The 19612-nt window shown below is 46.3% G+C and overlaps 1 protein-coding gene across 1 annotated transcript in view; it reads left to right on the top strand.

Moving 5' to 3' along the window:
- Window positions 1-19612, top strand: part of ST8SIA4 (ST8 alpha-N-acetyl-neuraminide alpha-2,8-sialyltransferase 4) — a 321204-nt gene that overhangs the window by 196738 nt on the left and 104854 nt on the right. Inside the window, exon 4 of the mRNA XM_063964071.1 lies at window positions 2621-2914. Within this exon, the coding sequence (XP_063820141.1) occupies window positions 2621-2914 (294 nt within the window). The remainder of the gene's footprint in view (window positions 1-2620; window positions 2915-19612) is intronic.

Consider the following 19612-nt stretch of genomic DNA (forward strand, 5'->3'; position numbering starts at 1 on the left):
GGGGTGATTACAGCGGCAGTGCCATGGACAATCACCCTGCTTGCCCGCCGCTGCACGCATACTGAGCCAGCCATAGTCAGTGCTCCTAAGTCCCATGCAGCAACGGAGACGGGAGACAGGCGCCGGCGGGAATGAGTCGAACTGGAGATCGCAGCCATGTGGGTGAGGGGTGTGCTGCCAGGTGGTGCTCCCTCAGTGCATTTGTGCTGTGGGCAAGGCACCATTGGCACACACCCAGTTACTGTATGGCTCTGCTTGTGAGCTGTGGCATATACTGTATGCCCAAATGTTCATGCCTGAGGCTGGTGCAAATACACACTGATAATGATGATGATTAATCTCTAGCATTAGCTAGCCGCTTCTAATTGCAGATTAATCTCTGAAGCCAATAGCATTTCCTCCTTTGCTCATGCTTTTATTTAATTATGTTGTGGGCGTATTTTAGAATGCATTTATTTATTAAAATGTTACCAAACATTTCTTGTGCTTTTAAAGTAGTGAAATGTAAATGTATCTTGGTGTAAGCATGCCTGACACAAACCTGGCAATTATGCTACTAATGCAGACCTGTAAGCAGGGCCGGATGAATGTTTGTGGGGCCCCAGGGTAACTGACTTGTGATGTCACCTACCAATAAAATTGTCAATGGTAAAGTATAACGCGTAAATACTCCAGCACCACAAATGTATTGAACACACTGTAATGCCCCAATTCATATTTTGCAACACAGATCCCTCAGTTCACATTATGCCATGGTTCCTCCACACTGGTTGTGTGGTTATATGTGGGGGCACCTGGGTGACTGCATCAGCTGCCCTATTGTTAATCCAGGACTGCCTGGAAGCATATTGCAGTGCATTTGTGTAGTATATGGTATAAACACACTATGTTTAGGTGATACATACAGTATATATGCAACATAGCACGAGCCCCAAAGTTTCACAAATATACACTACAGTCACACTGTGTACTTTGCAAATCATTTAATCTACAATATATTTTGAATTTGTTTAGTAAATCTTTTATTTGAGCTTTCTGTCACCCCTGTCTGTCTCCCACTCCCCTTTAGATTGTAAGCTATCACAAGCAGGGCCTTCTTCCCTCATGGGCTTTTCCTCAATTAAACTAGCATCGCCTTCTCATTACCAACATGTGCACCAAATCTTTGGGCTTGGCTGTGCCACGGCTTATTGGCTTATAACTGCTGCTGCAGAAATGTTTATTAAAAATGTCAATGTTCTGCATTGTTTTTTAACATAAGTCATTTTTATTATGTTTTGTTTATATTGTCTCTGTTTACGTACTCTGTAATGCGCTGCGGACCCCTTTCTCGCCATACAAATAAATAATAATATCAATATAGATTGGTTTGATGGCTTAAGTCTTATATTAATGCAGTTTGCTTCAGGAGTAACATTTTATCTTCTTGTCAAATGTATTTAAATACTTCTTCACTCTTAAGGGGGGTACACACTGAGAGAAATCGTACTAGATTGCTTAGAAATTAAGCACAGATCTCTCAGTGTGTATGCCCATAATGACAGTGATGCGCGGCCCCGTGTGTTGCTATGGGATCCGGTCACTAGGTCAACATTAACTAGGTCGACACTAGGTCGACCACTATTGGTCAACAGTAAGTAGGTCGACAGGGTCTCTAGGTCGACAGGTCAAAAGGTCGACATGAGTTTTTCACAATTTTTTTCTTTTTTTGAACCTTTTCATACTTAACGATCCGTGTGGACTACGATTGGAACGGTAATCTGTGCCGTGCGAAGCGGTAGTGGAGCGAGGCACCTTGCCCGAAGCATGGAGAGCGAAGCGAGCTATGCGAGGTGACATGGTGCACTAATTGGGGTTCCCAGTCACTGTACGAAGAAAACGACACCAAAAAAACATAAAAAACTTATGTCAACCTTTTGACCTGTCGACCTAGACCCTGTTGACCTAGTTACTGTCGACCAATAGTGGTCGACCTAGTTACTATCTACCTTCCATACCACACCCGTGTTGCTATCACTGACTCTAGATTTGGCATGCATGCATGCCAAATCTAGTAGATCGCTCACTTCACTGCTCTGTGAAGTGAGCGCCCCCTCCCGTCCCCATCCCCCTCGCTCAGCACACTTTGTGCTGAGTGGGGGGAGAGATGTGTGCTGAGCGGTCTGTGCTAGATCGCTCAGCACACATCTCCCCCGTGTGTATGGGGCTTTAGATGTAGAGCACCTATTGTGTACATAATAATAATATAGCAAAACCTCCAATCTGAGCTTATCTTAATGGCGGGCAATGGAAATAAACAAATATTCCTGGAATTTACAGTTGACTAAAGATGCAGATCTCCTTTTAATGTAACATGAGGTCTATTCATGAAGCAGTAAAAAGTGTGAAGTGAGCCAGTGGAGAAGTTGTCCATTGCAACCAATTATCTGCTACGTAAAATTTTATAGAATACACATTATAAATGTTACCTCAACACTGATTGGTTGCCATGGGCATCTTCTCTACTGCTTTATGAATATTGCTGCTTTATGAATATTGGCTTATTTTCGCTGCTTTATGAATATTGGCTTATTTTAATAAAGTTAGTTAACAAACAATCATTTTTTTTATCCACTTTTAGATGCAACTTGGCTCCAGTAGTTGAGTTCGCCGCTGATGTGGGAACCAAGTCGGATTTTATCACCATGAACCCATCTGTAGTACAAAGAGCGTTCGGAGGCTTTCGGAATGAGAGCGATCGGGAAAAGTTTGTCCATAGACTGTCCATGCTTAATGACAGCGTTCTTTGGATTCCGGCTTTTATGGTCAAAGGTGGAGAGAAGCACGTTGAATGGGTTAATGCATTAATTCTTAAGAACAAACTAAGAGTTCGAACTGCTTATCCATCGCTGAGGCTCATTCACGCTGTCAGAGGGTAAGTACCTGAGAATGACTAATCTGTCCTGACACAACTGATTTCTCAGAGAAATTATTATGCAAAAGAATGATTTATGGCAAGGTTTGCAAATGAATATATCATTTGGCTGGTAGCGTGTGTTCATTTTGTAGAATAACTTTACATTTGAATACATTGCTATTCAGTGATTTATGATGAGTGTGTGAACATGTGGTAACAGGGAATAGAATACTGTGCGTTGGTGTTTAACCTTTTGTCATAGTCTGATTTTGGTGGAGAATGATGACCGTAATGTGAAAGATTTAAGTGTTTTAAGTCATATTTCAACAAAGAATAATTATACTCTGGTGTGTCACAGTGTGGGAACAGCTATATTTTATGCCTCGCTTAAATGTTATAGTCTGTAAATGTTAGGAGCAAAAATTTGAAAATATGGAATATATCACATACAGTATACACAGTGGTGTGTCCGTGCCCTTATGTGTCCTTCATCTACTATCATTTTCCTATCTCTTTTTCCCTCACGACAGTGCTGTTCCCTAGGTGCATGATATATTACACCTACAAACTATAAATGTGTTTCTTCAGATATACTGCTACTGTAAAATCATGAAGCATTGAAATATGTACAGTCACTGTAGGCTGGGACAGAGTTTCTTTCTTTTTGATAAGTGAGTACCACAATGGACTATCCAGCAGAATATGCTTTGTATTATATACTAGTCACTACTAGAATATGCTTTGTATTATATAGTAGTCACTACTACAATATAGTTTATATTCTATACCAGTCACCATTAGAATATGTTTTGTATTCTATACTAGTCACTACTAGAATATGCTTTGTATTCTATACTAGTTACTACTAGAATATGCTTTGTATTCTATACTAGTCACTACTAGAATATGCTTTGTATTGTATACTAGGTTTCGGTATGGGATGCAGGCGGTCACATGACAGACACCGGCATACCGACATTGAGAATGCCAACAGGGGACAGGACAATTATTTAACCCATTCCCTGTTCCCTACCCTACTCCACCTGGTGTGGCGGCTAGGGCTAAGACTCTGGGGGGTGGCGACTAGGACTAAGACTCTGGGGATGGTGGCTAGGGCAAAGACTCTGCACGGTGGTGGCTGCCCCCCTCTATTGCCTAACCATAACACAAACCCCTGGACCCTAACCCTAAAAGTGACCCCGATACTTACCTTCGGTATGTCGGTGGTCGGTGTTCCGACACCGGGATTCCGAGTGGTGTTGAGATTCTGGCGTTGGGCACATGACACTGCTAAAATATGATTTGTATTGTATAGTCATAACCAGGGTAGGCTTTTTATTTTATGCTAAGATACTTCTGTAGGCTATATTTTAGGCTAGTCAACAAAATACACTAAGCTCTGTTTCATATACCAGTTGTCTGAATGGGCTGTGTGATTTCTGTATTTGTGAGCCACAGTATGGGCTCTGTATTTTATAAGCATTACCAGAATGGACTCTGTGTTGTATACCAAACACTAGAATTAACTTTTCTCTAACGTCCTAGTGGATGCTGGGAACTCCGTAAGGACCATGGGGAATAGCGGGCTCCGAAGGAGGCTGGGCACTCTAGAAAGATTTATGACTACCTGGTGTGCACTGGCTCCTCCCACTATGACCCTCCTCCAAGCCTCAGTTAGATTTTGTGCCCGGCCGAGGTTGGATGCACACTAGGGGCTCTCCTGAGCCCTTAGAAAGAAAGTATAGATTTAGGTTTTTTATTTTCAGTGAGACCTGCTGGCAACAGGCTCACTGCAGCGAGGGACTAAGGGGAGAAGAAGCGAACTCGCCTGCTTGCAGCCGGATTGGGCTTCTTAGGCTACTGGACACCATTAGCTCCAGAGGGATCGACCGCAGGCCCAGTCCTTGGTGTTCGGTCCCGGAGCCGCGCCGCCGTCCCCCTTATAGAGCCAGAAGCAAGAAGAGGTCCGGAAAATCGGCGGCAGAAGACATCAGTCTTCACCAAGGTAGCGCACAGCACTGCAGCTGTGCGCCATTGCTCCTCACACACACTTCACACTCCGGTCACTGAGGGTGCAGGGCGCTGGGGGGGGGCGCCCTGAGAAGCAATTTATAACACCTTGGCTGGCAAAAATACCACAATATATAGCCCCAGAGGCTATATATGTGGAAAATACCCCTGCCAGAATCCAGAAAAAAGCGGGAGAATAGGCCGCGGAAAAGGGGCGGAGCTATCTCCTGCAGCACACTGGCGCCATTTCTCCTTCACAGATCCGCTGGAAGGAAGCTCCCTGGCTCTCCCCTGCAGTCTACACTACAGAAAAGGGTAAAAAAGAGAGGGGGGGCACTAAATTTAGGCGCTGTATAAATTATATAAAAAAAGCAGCTATAGGGGACATAACTCAGTTAGTCCCTGCATTATATAGCGCTCTGGTGTGTGCTGGCATACTCTCACTCTGTCCCCCCAAAGGGCTTTTGTGGGTCCTGTCCTCTGTTGGAGCATTCCTTGTGTGTGTGCGGTGTGTCGGTACGGCTGTGTCGACATGTTTGATGAGGATAATGATGTGGAGACGGAGCAGATGCCTTTAGAAGGGATGTCACCCCCTGCGGGGCAGACACCTGAGTGGATGAGCTTATGGAAAGAAATGAGTGCACGTATAGACTCCTTACATAAGAAATTTGACGACATGCCAATTGTGGGACAGCCGACTTCTCAGCTCGTGCCTGTCCAGGCGTCGCACAGGTCATCAGGGGCTCTAAAACGCCCGCTACCTCAGACCGCAGACCCAGATGTCGACACGGATACTGACACCAGTGTCGACGACGATGAGTCTAATCTGATGCCCACTAAGGCCATTCTCTGCATGATTGAGGCAATGAAAGAGGTGTTACACATTTCTGATATAAATACAGGTACCACTAAAAAGGGTATTATGCTTGGGGAGAAAAAACTACCCGTAGTTTTCCCCCCATCAGATGAATTAAATGAAGTGTGTGAAGAAGCGTGGGCTTTCCCTGATAAAAAATTGGTAATTCCTAAGAAGGTACTAATGGCGTTCCCTTTCCCGCCAGAGGATAGGTCACGTTGGGAAACACCGCCTAGGGTGGATAAAGCGCTCACACGTTTGTCTAAAAAGGTGGCACTACCGTCTCCGGATACGGCCGCCCTCAAGGAACCTGCTGATAGAAAGCAGGAGGCGATCCTGAAGTCTGTATATACACACTCAGGCATTATACTTAGGCCAGCTATTGCGTCAGCTTGGATGTGCAGTGCTGCCGCTGCGTGGTCAGATAAACTGTCAGAAAATATTGACACATTAGACAGAGACACGATCCTGTTAACCATAGACCATATAAAAGACTCAGTCTTATATATGAGAGATGCACAGAGGGAAATCTGCCGACTGGCATCTAAAGTTAGTGCATTGTCCATTTCTGCTAGGAGAGGCTTATGGACTCGCCAGTGGACAGGAGATGCAGATTCTAAGAGGCACATGGAAGTGTTGCCATATAAGGGTGAGGAATTATTTGGGGATGGTCTCTCGGACCTAGTTTCCACAGCAACGTCTGGGAAGTCAGCATTTTTACCCCATGTCCCCTCACAGCCTAAGAAGGCGCCGTTTTATCAGGTTCAGTCCTTTCGGACCCAGAAAAACAGGCGTGGAAAAGGCGGGTCTTTTCTATCCAGAGGCAGAGGTAGGGGAAAAAGGCTGCAACAAACAGCAGGTTCCCAGGAGCAAAAGTCCTCCCCCGCTTCTTCTGCCAAGTCCGCCGCATGACGGTGGGGCTCCACAGGCGGAGCCTGGTACGGTGGGGGGCCGCCTCAAGAATTTCAGCGAACAGTGGGCTCGCTCACAGGTGGATCCCTGGATCCTTCAAATAGTTTCTCAGGGGTACAAACTGGAATTCGAGGCGTCTCCACCCCACCGGTTCCTAAAATCTGCCTTGCCGATTGCTCCCTCAGACAGGGAGGCGGTGCTAGCGGCAATTCACAAGCTGTATTCCCAGCAGGTGATAATCAAGGTACCCCTACTTCAACAAGGCCGGGGTTACTATTCCACACTATTTGTGGTACCGAAACCGGACGGTTCGGTGAGACCCATTTTAAATTTGAAATCCTTGAACACATACATAAAAAAATTCAAGTTCAAGATGGAATCGCTCAGGGTGGTTATTGCGAGCCTGGAAGAGGGGGATTACATGGTATCCCTGGACATCAAGGATGCTTACTTGCATGTCCCCATTTTCCATCCTCACCAGGAGTACCTCAGATTTGTGGTACAGGATTGCCATTACCAATTCCAGACGCTGCCGTTTGGACTGTCCACGGCACCGAGGGTATTTACCAAGGTGATGGCGGAAATGATGATACTCCTTCGAAAAAAGGGAGTTTTAATTATCCCGTACTTGGACGATCTCCTAATAAAAGCGAGGTCCAAGGAACAGTTGTTGGTGGGAGTAGCACTATCTCAGGAGGTGCTGCACCAGCACGGCTGGATTCTAAATATCCCGAAGTCACAGCTGGTTCCGACGACACGGCTACTGTTCCTGGGTATGATTCTGGATACAGTCCAGAAAAAAGTGTTTCTCCCGGAGGAGAAAGCCAGGGAGTTGTCATCTCTAGTCAGAGACCTCCTAAAACCAAAACAGGTATCAGTGCATCGCTGCAGGCGGGTCCTGGGAAAGATGGTGGCTTCTTACGAAGCAATTCCCTTCGGCAGGTTCCATGCCAGAATCTTTCAGTGGGACCTGTTGGACCAGTGGTCCGGATCGCATCTTCAGATGCATCGCTTGATAACCCTGTCTCCAAGAACCAGGGTGTCTCTACTGTGGTGGCTGCAGAGTGCCCATCTTCTAGAGGGCCGCAGGTTCGGCATACAGGACTGGGTCCTGGTGACCACGGATGCCAGCCTTCGAGGCTGGGGGGCAGTCACACAGGGAAGAAACTTCCAAGGACTATGGTCGAGTCAGGAGACTTCCCTTCACTTAAATATTCTGGAACTAAGGGCCATCTACAATGCCCTAAGTCAAGCAAAATCCCTGCTCCTACGCCAGCCGGTGCTGATCCAGTCAGACAACATCACGGCAGTCGCCCATGTAAATCGACAGGGCGGCACAAGAAGCAGGATGGCGATGGCAGAAGCCACAAGAATCCTCCGATGGGCGGAGAATCATGTACTAGCACTGTCAGCAGTGTTCATTCCGGGAGTGGACAACTGGGAAGCAGACTTCCTCAGCAGACACAACCTCCACCCGGGAGAGTGGGGACTTCATCCAGAAGTCTTCCAGATGCTGGTAAACCGTTGGGAAAAACCACAGGTGGACATGATGGCGTCCCGCCTCAACAAAAAGTTAAAAAGATATTGCGCCAGGTCAAGGGACCCTCAGGCGGTAGCTGTGGACGCTCTAGTGACACCGTGGGTGTACCAGTCGGTTTATGTGTTCCCTCCTCTGCCTCTCATACCAAAGGTATTGAGAATAATAAGAAAGCGAGGAGTAAACACAATTCTCGTGGTTCCGGATTGGCCAAGATGAGCGTGGTACCCGGAACTTCAAGAGATGCTCTCAGAGGACCCGTGGCCTCTACCGCTCAGACAGGACCTGCTACAGCAGGGGCCCTGTCTGTTCCAAGACTTACCGCGGCTGCGTTTGACGGCATGGCGGTTGAACACCGGATCCTAAAGGAAAAGGGTATTCCGGAAGAAGTCATTCCTACGCTTATTAAGGCCAGGAAAGATGTTACGGCAAAGCATTATCACCGCATATGGCGGAAATATGTTGCATGGTGCGAGGCCAAAAAGGCCCCAACAGAGGAATTTCAACTAGGTCGATTTCTGCATTTCCTGCAAGCAGGAGTGAATATGGGCCTAAAACTAGGCTCCATTAAAGTACAGATCTCGGCTCTGTCGATTTTCTTTCAAAAAGAACTAGCTTCAGTACCTGAAGTTCAGACATTTGTGAAAGGAGTGCTGCATATTCAGCCCCCGTTTGTGCCTCCTGTGGCACCTTGGGATCTCAACGTGGTGTTGAGTTTCTTAAAATCACATTGGTTTGAGCCACTGAAAACCGTGGATCTGAAATATCTCACGTGGAAAGTGGTCATGTTATTGGCCTTGGCTTCAGCCAGGCGAGTGTCAGAATTGGCGGCTTTATCATGTAAAAGCCCTTATCTGATTTTCCATATGGATAGGGCAGAATTGAGGACTCGTCCCCAATTTCTCCCTAAGGTGGTGTCAGCGTTTCACCTGAACCAGCCTATTGTGGTGCCTGCGGCTACTAAGGATTTGGAGGACTCCAAGTTGCTAGACGTTGTCAGGGCCCTGAAAATATATGTTTCCAGGATGGCTGGAGTCAGAAAATCTGACTCGCTGTTTATCCTGTATGCGCCCAACAAGCTGGGTGCTCCTGCTTCTAAGCAGTCTATTGCTCGCTGGATTTGTAGTACAATTCAGCTTGCACATTCTGTGGCAGGCCTGCCACAGCCAAAATCTGTAAATGCCCATTCCACAAGGAAGGTGGCCTCATCTTGGGCGGCTGCCCGAGGGGTCTCGGCTTTACAACTTTGCCGAGCAGCTACTTGGTCAGGGGCAAACACGTTTGCAAAATTCTACAAATTTGATACCCTGGCTGAGGAGGACCTGGAGTTCTCTCATTCGGTGCTGCAGAGTCATCCGCACTCTCCCGCCCGTTTGGGAGCTTTGGTATAATCCCCATGGTCCTTACGGAGTTCCCAGCATCCACTAGGACGTTAGAGAAAATAAGAATTTACTCACCGGTAATTCTATTTCTCGTAGTCCGTAGTGGATGCTGGGCGCCCATCCCAAGTGCGGATTGTCTGCAATACTTGTAAATAGTTATTGTTAACTAAAGGGTTATTGTTGAGCCATCTGTTGAGAGGCTCACTTGTTTTCATACTGTCAAACTGGATATAGTATTACGAGTTGTACGGTGTGATTGGGGCAGTACGGATGGTGTAATGGTTAGCATTACTGCCTCACAGCACTGAGGTCATGGGTTCGATTCCCACCATGGCCCTAACTGTGGGGAGTTTGTATATTCTCCCCGTACTTGCGTGGGTTTCCTCCGGGTACTCCGGTTTCCTCCCACAATCCAAAAATATACTGGTAGGTTAATTGGCTCCCAACAAAAATTAACCCTAGCATGAATGTGTGTGCGTGTACATGTGATAGGGAATATAGATTGTAAGCTCCACTGGGGCAGGGACTGATGTGAATGACCAAATATTCTCTGTAAAGCGCTGCGGAATTTGTGTGCGCTATATAAATAACTGGTAATAAATAAATAAATAAATAAATTGGTGTGGCTGGTAAGAGTCTTACCCGTGATTCTAAATCCTTCCTTATTATGTCAGCTCGTCCGGGCACAGTGTCCTAACTGAGGCTTGGAGGAGGGTCATAGTGGGAGGAGCCAGTGCACACCAGGTAGTCATAAATCTTTCTAGAGTGCCCAGCCTCCTTCGGAGCCCGCTATTCCCCATGGTCCTTACGGAGTTCCCAGCATCCTCTACGGACTATGAGAAATAGAATTACCGGTGAGTAAATTCTTATTATTGTACTTGTCAATATATTAAACTCTTTGGGTGGAATTCAAATGATATATCACGCCCAATCTCCTGTCTAAAATGATCCCCGTTATCGTGCATATCGTGCCCATAGTAATCAGGTTTAGCCGTGTAAATGGTTGAGTGCCTGACTACTCCAAGGGTAGCAAGCTGAAATAATGATACCATGCCCCCGAGGGCAGAAACAGAATGGGTGTGGAAAGGGGTGAAAAGAATTGAATCCCGCCCTTTATTGCTTAATGATTTCCTTAAGATAAACAGTACATTATTTCTCTTACGTCCTAGAGGATGCTGGGGACTCCAAAAGGACCATGGGGTATAGACGGGATCCGCAGGAGACATGGGCACACTATAAGACTTTTACTGGGTGTGAACTGGCTCCTCCCTCTATGCCCCTACTCCAGACCTAAGTTAGATTCTGTGCCCAGGAGAGACTGGACACACACTAGGGGAGCTCTACTGAGTTTCTCTGAAAAGACTTTTAGGCTTTTTTTATTTTCAGGGAGACCTGCTGGCTACAGGCTCCCTGCTTCGTGGGACTGAGGGGAGAGAAGTCAAGACCTACTTCTTCTGAGTTAAGGGCTCTGCTTCTTAGTCTACTGTACACCATTAGCTCCAGAGGGTTCGATCACTTGGTGCGCCTAGCTGCTTGTTCCCGGAGCCGCGCCGTCACCCCCCTCACAGAAGCCAGAAGAAGGAAGCCTGGTGAGTATTAGAAGAACAGAAGACTTCAGTGACGGCAGAAGATTTCAGTAACGGAGGTACAGCGCAGCGGTCGCGCTGCGCTCCTTGCTCCCACACACACACACCAACGGCACTCACAGGGTGCAGGGCTCTGGGGGGAGCGCCCTGGGCAGCAGGTTACTGGAGCCTTTTTTCAATGGCAAAAACACATATTAGGGGTGCCTGGGCACTGTATATGAAACCCCTGCCAGTATAATATTTTAAATTTGAGCGGGACTACAGCGAGCCGGGAGGGGGCGTGGCTTAGCTGCACAGCTTACCAGCGCCATTTTCTCTACTTCACAGTGCATGCAGAGACGCTGGCCCGGACCTCCACTCTCCTTACAAGTACAGGGAGCAAAACGGGGGGGGCGGGGGCACAGGCAATTGGTGCTATTTAACAGCGCAGACATCATGTATTATTTTTTAGTAGTATATGGGCGCTGGGGTGTGAGCTGGCATACTCCCTCTGTGTTCTCTCTACAGGCTCTGTCCCGGCTGTCCAAGAAGGTGGCGCTTCCGTCTCCTGACACGGCTGCCCTCAAGGATACTGCGGATCGCAAGCAGGAAACGACATTAAAGGCTATTTATGTCAGTACGGGTGCACTACTCAGGCCTGCCGTGGCGTCGGCATGGGTGAGTAGTGCTATTGCTAAGTGGGCTGATAATTTGGCATCTGACATGGATACCCTTGATAAGGATAACATTCTTCTGACTCTTGGTTATATCAGGGACGCTGCTGCTTACCTAAAGGATGCGGCGAGGTGTATGTGTTCCCTCAATGTATGTGTTCCCTCCACTTCCTCTCATTCCAAGAGTGTTGAGGATCAAGGGTACCGGCAGTACTCGTCGTTCCAGATTGGCCACGGAGGGCCTGGTATCGGGATCTTCAGGAATTGCTCATAGAAGATCCTTGGCCGCTTCCTCTCAGAGAGGACCTGTTACTGCAGGGGCCTTGCTTATTTCAGGACTTACCGCAGCTGCGTTTGACGGCGTGGAGGTTGAACGCCAAATCCTAGCTCGTAAAGGTATTCCCGGGGAAGTCATCCCCACTCTCCTTAAGGCTAGAAAGGAGGTCACGGCGAAGCATTACCACCGGAGGAGTTTCACTTGGGTCGTTTCCTCCATTTTTTTCAGGCAGGCGTGGATGCAGGCCTGAAATTGGGTTCCATCAAAGTGCAGATTTCGTCTTTATCTATTTTCTTTCAAAAAGAATTGGCCACCCTTCCTGAAGTTCAGACTTTCGTGAAGGGAGTGCTGCATATCCATCCTCCGTTTGTGTCACCCGTGGCACCGTGGGATCTTGAAGTGGTGTTACAATTTCTTATGTCTCACTGGTTTGAACCTTTGCGAAAGGTTGAGTTAAAGTTTCTCACTTGGAAAGTGGTCATGCTTTTGGCCTTGGCGTCTGCCAGACGAGTGTCAGAATTAGCGGCTTTGTCTCACAAGAGCCCATATTTGATTTTTCATGTGGATAGAGCGGAATTGAGGACTCGTCAACAATTTCTGCCGAAGGTGGTTTCTTCATTTCACATTAATCAACCTATTGTGGTACCTGTGGCTACGGATGCTGTGGCGGTGCCAAAATCTCTTGATGTCGTAAGAGCTTTAAAATTGAATGTCGCCAGAATGGCTCTTGTTAGGAAAACGGAGGCTCTGTTTGTCCTGTATGCTTCCAACAAGATTGGAAATCCTGCTTCCAAGCAGACTATTGCACGCTGGATTTGTAATACGATTCAGCACGCTCATTCTTCGGCTGGGTTGCCGTTGCCGAAGTAAAGGCCCATTCTACCAGGAAGGTGGGCTCATCTTGGGCGGCTGCCCGAGGGGTCTCGGCACTTCAACTTTGCCGAGCGGCTACGTGGTTGGGTTCAAACACTTTTGCTAAGTTCTACAAGTTTGATACCCTGGCTGATGAGGACCTAATGTTTGCTCAATCGGTACTGCAGACTCGTCCGCACTCTCCCACCCTGTCTGGAGCTTTGGTATAGACCCCATGGTCCTTTTGGAGTCCCCAACACCCTCTAGGACGTAAGAGAAAATAGGATTTTAATACCTACCGGTAAATCCTTTTCTCCTAGTCCGTAGAGGATGCTGGGCGCCCATCCCAGTGCGTACTGTTACGTGCAGTTGTATTGTTGGTTGTTGTTGTTTTCGGTTACACGACGGTTGTGTATGGGTTATGTTCAGCTTGTTGCTGTTTTTTTCGTTCATACTGTTATCTGGTATTCCTGCTAATCCAGTTGTACGGTGTGTTTGTGGTGTGAGCTGGTATGTATCTCACCCTTAGTTTAACAAAAATCCTTTCCCTCGAAATGTCTGTCTCCCCTGGGCACAGTTCCTATAACTGTGGTCTGGAGGAAGGGCATAGAGGGAGGAGCCAGTTCACACCCAGTAAAAGTCTTCGAGTGTGCCCATGTCTCCTGTGGATCCCCTCTATACCCCATGGTCCTTTTGGAGTCCTCAGCATCCTCTACGGACTAGGAGAAAAGGATTTACCGGTAGGTATTAAAATCGTATTTTTCAATTTGTGTGTGCTGTCATGTCATGCCATAACTAGCGCTGCAGGGTAGGGGGCACTGTTGGCAGCACTTGTCAATTATCTGTTTTAATTACTTTCACTTGCAGCTTCCCCCATTTTTAAAGCCCAGCATCTCCTGACTGCCACTGTCTCCTGCCCTGACCACTTCTGTCGCTAACATCTATACAACATTCATGAACTCAACTTGAGATTTATTTGTTATTCAATCACACTGTCCTTTATTACATTTCAAGATGCTGACATACCCGGGATTCAAACCCATTGCCTATGGCATTACAGTCAGACAAATCTACTCCTTGCGCTTTCCATCCTTGCATAGAAAGCTAGAGAATTCTAACTATTTGAAGCTTACCTTGTACTTTATAAAAAAATTATCAGCATTGCGGCTGAGCAGATCTGTGTGGTGTGTGGCTGCAAGAGATGGATGTGTGGCTGCACACTACATAGATCTGCTCAACTGCAATGCTGATTATTTTTTTACAAAGTACCAGTAGCTTCATAGAGTGTTCATAGTTTCTGTGCAGGATCAAATCGCTCAATGAGTAGAGTGTTTCATTAAAATTCAACAGGTTATAGATCTGAATCCTGTGTATGGCAGTGTATTGAAATGTGTTATTTAATAAAGGGTGTTGTAACTGAATAAGAAAGAGCTCTCAAGGTAAGTGCAAGAATGTGGTATAAAGAGGATTTGTGAATGGGTGGTAATGGGCGCTATCTTCAATGATCAATATTAAATTGACCGTTGATCTTTAGAGCGTCTTATGGTAGTCTATCGGTTTTTATAAACACTTTGCACTCCCCTCTTTATAGGGTGGCAGCCCATACTCCAGAGCCCCGTTGTTCAGACAGTTGGTAAATCTATAAGAAAAAAGTGAGAATGGCGCCCTCTATTGCAGTATTGTGAGTTTACTACTTGATCCTTCACCAGGAAATAGCACCTCAAGATAAATTTGAAAATTACCATCTATGATGGACCTTTCCACCGTGTGAGTGCCTGCGGTCTTGTTAATGGGGTAGACCCACCCACTTTGTTGTGATGTCAGTGGAGTCCCTCAAAACGTGGTCTCAAGCTTCCTCATATTGTACCCACAATACAGAAAGAGAAAGGACCGCAATAGTGTATTGCCACAAACATATAAAACAGTATATTTATACAACCAATATTGCCTGTACAATTTATAAAACATATAAAGGCTTACAGTATCTGGGTATTCTTCCCAAGGAGTCCTCAGTCAGGTAATAAGATAAGTATGTCCAAATCACTCAACACGTTTCATATTACTGGACTTCTTCAGGAGTGTGGAAACTAATCACCCATTCCCTTGCTTTATACCATATGTAATGAGCTTAATTAGAGGCGTGTCTGTCGCCCAAAATGTTAAATATTAACATCACTTCTTGTGTGTAACACTCAGGAAGTTCCCCCATATGATTTCCTGGAAAATATCAATGATCGCGGTTTCTAAGGCCACCTCGTCAGGCGTTCCTAAGGTTCGCTGTACTGGACCAACACTTCCAGTTTCAGGCTTTACCCTTTGGTCTCTCCACAGCCCCAAGGGTATCCACGAAAGTCATGGCAGAGATGATGCTGCAATTGCGTATTATGGGTGACCTCATAATCCCGTACCTGGACGATCTCCTGATAAAGGCTATGTTCTGGGAACAACTGCTGCACCGCATCAACTTAACTACTCATCTGCTTACAGATCACGGATGGGTCCTCAATTTCAAGAAATCTCACCTGGAACCATTACGGAGAATTCAGTTCCTGGGAATGATCCTGGATACGGTGTCTCAAAAGGTTTACCGTCCATTGGACAAGGCCTTGACAATTCAGTCTATGGTCCGCTTGGTATTAAAACCACGTAGGATCTCAATTCATCTTTGTATTCGCTTGCTGGGCAAGATGGTAGCCTCTTACGAGGCAATACAGTATGGAAGGTTTCATGCATGGCCATTCCAACTGGATCTGTTGGACATATGGTCGGGTTCTAACTTGCACATGCATCAGACCATAACTCTGTCGCCGAAAGCAAGGCTATCCCTACTATGGAGGCTACAAGTCTCCCATCTGGTGGAGGGTCGGAGTTTCAATATCCAGTCTTGGACTCTGTTAACAACGTATGCCAGCCTCCAGGATTGGGGGGCTGTGACCCAGGGGGCGCAGTTCCAGGGGAAATGGTCATGTCAGGAATCTGCACTTTCGATCAACATCCTGGAACTCAAAGAAATTTATATGCTCTCCTGCAAGCCTCATACCTTCTTCAGAATCAGGCCATCCAGGTGCAGTCGGACAACGCCACGGCAGTGGCGTACATCAATCGACAGGGAGGAACAAGAAGCAGGGCAGCAATGCGAGAGGTGTCAAGAATACTTCTCACGGCGGAAGCCAATGCAAGGGCCATTTTAGCCATATACATTCCAGGAGTGGACAGCTGGGAAGGGGACTTCCTAAGCAGGCATGACCTCCATCCGGGGGAATGGGGCCTTCACCCTCAGGTGTTTCAACAGCTGATTTACGGGTGGCGCTGTCCACAAATAGACCTGATGGCTTCTCATCTCAACATGAGGCTCTGTCGCTACTGCTCCAGAATGAGGGATCCACAAGCGATAGTGGTAGACGTTCTGACGACACAATGGACTTATTAGTTTGTGTACCTGTTTCCTCCGTTTCTTCTCATTCCAAGAGTTTTAAAAGGGATCAAAAAGGAAAAAGTTTAGGCAATTCTTGTTGCCCCATATTTTCCTTGACGGGCCTTGTATGCGGACCTCCAAATTCTGGCTCGGGAGGAACCCTGGCCTCTGCCGCTACGCAAGGACCTTCTTCAACAAGAACTGTTTGTCTATCTAGACTTACAGTGGCTACGTTTAATGGCTTGGAAGTTGAGAGGGAGATTTTAACTAGAAAGGGTCTCCCATCCAAGGTTATTTCCACTATGGTCCTGGCCCGTAAGGTGGTTACATCCAAACATTACCACCATATTTGGAAGAAATATGTTTCTTGGTGCGAGGGTAGAAAATATTCCCCTGTGGAATTTCGTCTGGTTCGGTGTCTACTGTTCCTGCAAGCAGGTGTGGCTAAGGGCCTAAGATTAGGCTCATTCAAGGTTCAGATCTCTACTCTCTCCATCCTCTTCCAGAAACAACTGGCGGTACTTCCAGAAGTACAGACTTTTATAAAGGGGGTTATACACATTCAACCACCCTTTGTCCCTCCCACGGCTCCATGGGACCTCAATGTGGTCTTGACCTTTCTCCAGTCGAATTGGTTTGAACCCTTACATAGGGTAGACTTGAATACCTAACATGGAAAATGGTTATGTTACTGGCCTTAGCTTCTGCTCGACGGGTGTCTGAATTTGGGGCCTTATCCTATAAGAACCCATACTTGATATTTCATGAGGATAGGGCGGAGCTCAGACCTCGCCCACACTTTTTGCCGAAGGTTGTGTCGGCCTTTCATGTGAATCAACCAATTGTGGTTCCAGTGTTATCCAACACTACTATTGCTCCAAAGTCCCTGGATGTGGTTAGGGCTTTGAAGGTCTACATCAAAAGGACTGCTTCTCACAGGAAGTCTGATTCGCTTTTTGTCCTTTATGATGCTGCTAAGATTGGTCACCCTGCCTCTAAGCAGTCCATTGCTAGATGGCTCTGGTTGACTATTCAACAAGCCTATACTTCAGCAGCTCTGCTGATGCAGAGTTCAATTCAGGCACACTTCACAAGGACGGTGGGTTCTTCCTAGGTGGCTGCCCGGGGTTTCTTGGCCTTACAGTTGTGCCCGGCAGGTGCTTGGTCTGGTTCGAACACGTTCGAAAGTTCTACAGGTTCAACACCTTGGCCAAGGATGACCTTCAGTTTGGTCAGGCGGTTTTGCAGGGGTCTCAGCACTCTCCCACCCATTCTGGTGGCTTTGGGACGTCCCCATGGTAATCTTCAATTCTCAGTATCCACTAGGATGTTGGAGAAAAGGGGAATTCCTTTTCTCGTAGTCCGTAGTGGATACTAGGTGCCCGCCTCGGTGCTTCGTTTCCTGCTTACCTGGTTGTAAGTGTTCTTGGTTGGGTTTGCTGTTGCTTTCCCTGTTCCATGTTTGGTTAGCGTTGTTATCCTTATATAGTTAGCATTGCTTTCCTCTGTTTTGGTTAGCTTTGCTATCTTGTTATTGTGTTTTGGTTCGTTACCTCACCGCTTTTTGTGTCATATCCTTCTCTCAAAGTTTGTCCGTCTCCTCGGGCACAGTTTTCCTAGACTGAGTCTGCTAGGAGGGGCATAGAGGGGAGGAGCCAGCCTATTAATTTCTTAAAGTGCCAGGCTCCAGTGGACCCGATCTATACCCATGGTAATCTTCAATTCTCAGCATCTACTGCGGACTACGAGAAAAGGAATTACCGGTAGGTATTAAATTCCCCTTTTTTAAAAATCGATCATTTGAAAAATATATTTTATTGAAAGAACTAGCTGTTCTACCCGTTCTTTGCACAGGAGTTTGAGTTTCACGGTTGTAAATATAAATGAGTGTTAGAAATTTGATAAACCTGTAGAGCTGTAAATTTGAGACGTCTTAATGTAAGTAAATATGAATCCATGGTTCTTGGCGTTACCTGAGGAGCACCCGTAGCAGATACAGTAAAAAGTGACAGGACCATTTTTGTAGTTTGTTAAATTCTACCCACTGGAGGTGCAATCCAAATTTTGATCCGATTGTCCGTTTGGGCGTCATTGTTCATGCAACGCAAGCCACGCATCGGTAATAACACCCTGTTCATCTCCTTAGGGGACGTTTATTAAACGTAGGGGTCTATTTACTAAGCCTTGTATGGAGATAAAGTCGCTGGAGATAAAGTACCAGCCAATCAGCTCCTAACTGTCATTTTTTAAACACAGCCTGTGGCATGGCAGTTAGGAGCCGATTGGCTGATACTTTATCTCCAGCGACTTTATCACCATCCAAAGCTTAGTAAATAGACCCCTTAGTTTTCCTATTTCCCATCTGAAGAATACCTGTGTTAAATTTCAGCTTCCTAACATAACGGGAAGTAAGAGAATTAGGGTTCTATTCATGAAGCAGTGAAAAGTGTGGAGAAGTGAGCCTGTGGAGAAGTTGCCCATGGCAACCAATCAGCTGCTCCGTACAATTGTATAGTATGCAAATTATAAATGTTATGTCAATGCTGATTGGTTGCCATGAGCAAATTCTTCACTGGCTCACTTCTCCACACTTTTTACTGCTTCATGAATAGAACCCTAAGTGATGAGTGAGTCAGTCAGTGAGTGAGTAAGGGCTTTCATTCATATTAATAAATATATATATATATATATATATATATATATATATATATTACACACACACACACACACACACACACACACACACACACACACACACACACACACACACACACCTTGTAATTATGGTCTTCTGTACTTGTATCATCTTGTTGCTTGTTATATAGGCCTCCCCATGCATGTAGCTTTAAGTGCAGAGCTGGCCCTAACCAATATGATGCCCTAGGCAAGATTTTGGCTGGTGCCCCCCTAGCACCGCCGCTAGTTCTGCAGGAGATTCCTGGCATGAGTCAGCTGGCAGCTCTGCTAACGTTGGGCACCTTTTGTTCATGAAAATGCATCTTATTTGCATTATTATGTGGCTAGGATACACAAGCAGCTTCTGCTGTTTAAAATGATATGCAGCATGTCTATATTCTGTGTGTGACTGCGGCTGTATCTGCATTCGAAATGCTACATTACAGTGATTTCCAGGAATACACTGCAATGTAGCATTTCGTATACAGATACAGCCGCAGTCACACACAGAATATAGGCATGCTGTATATCATTTTAATCAGCAGAAGCTGCTGGTGCCC

This window comes from Pseudophryne corroboree, chromosome 1 (genome assembly GCF_028390025.1).
Source record: "Pseudophryne corroboree isolate aPseCor3 chromosome 1, aPseCor3.hap2, whole genome shotgun sequence".
NCBI classification, from domain to species: Eukaryota; Metazoa; Chordata; class Amphibia; order Anura; family Myobatrachidae; genus Pseudophryne; species Pseudophryne corroboree.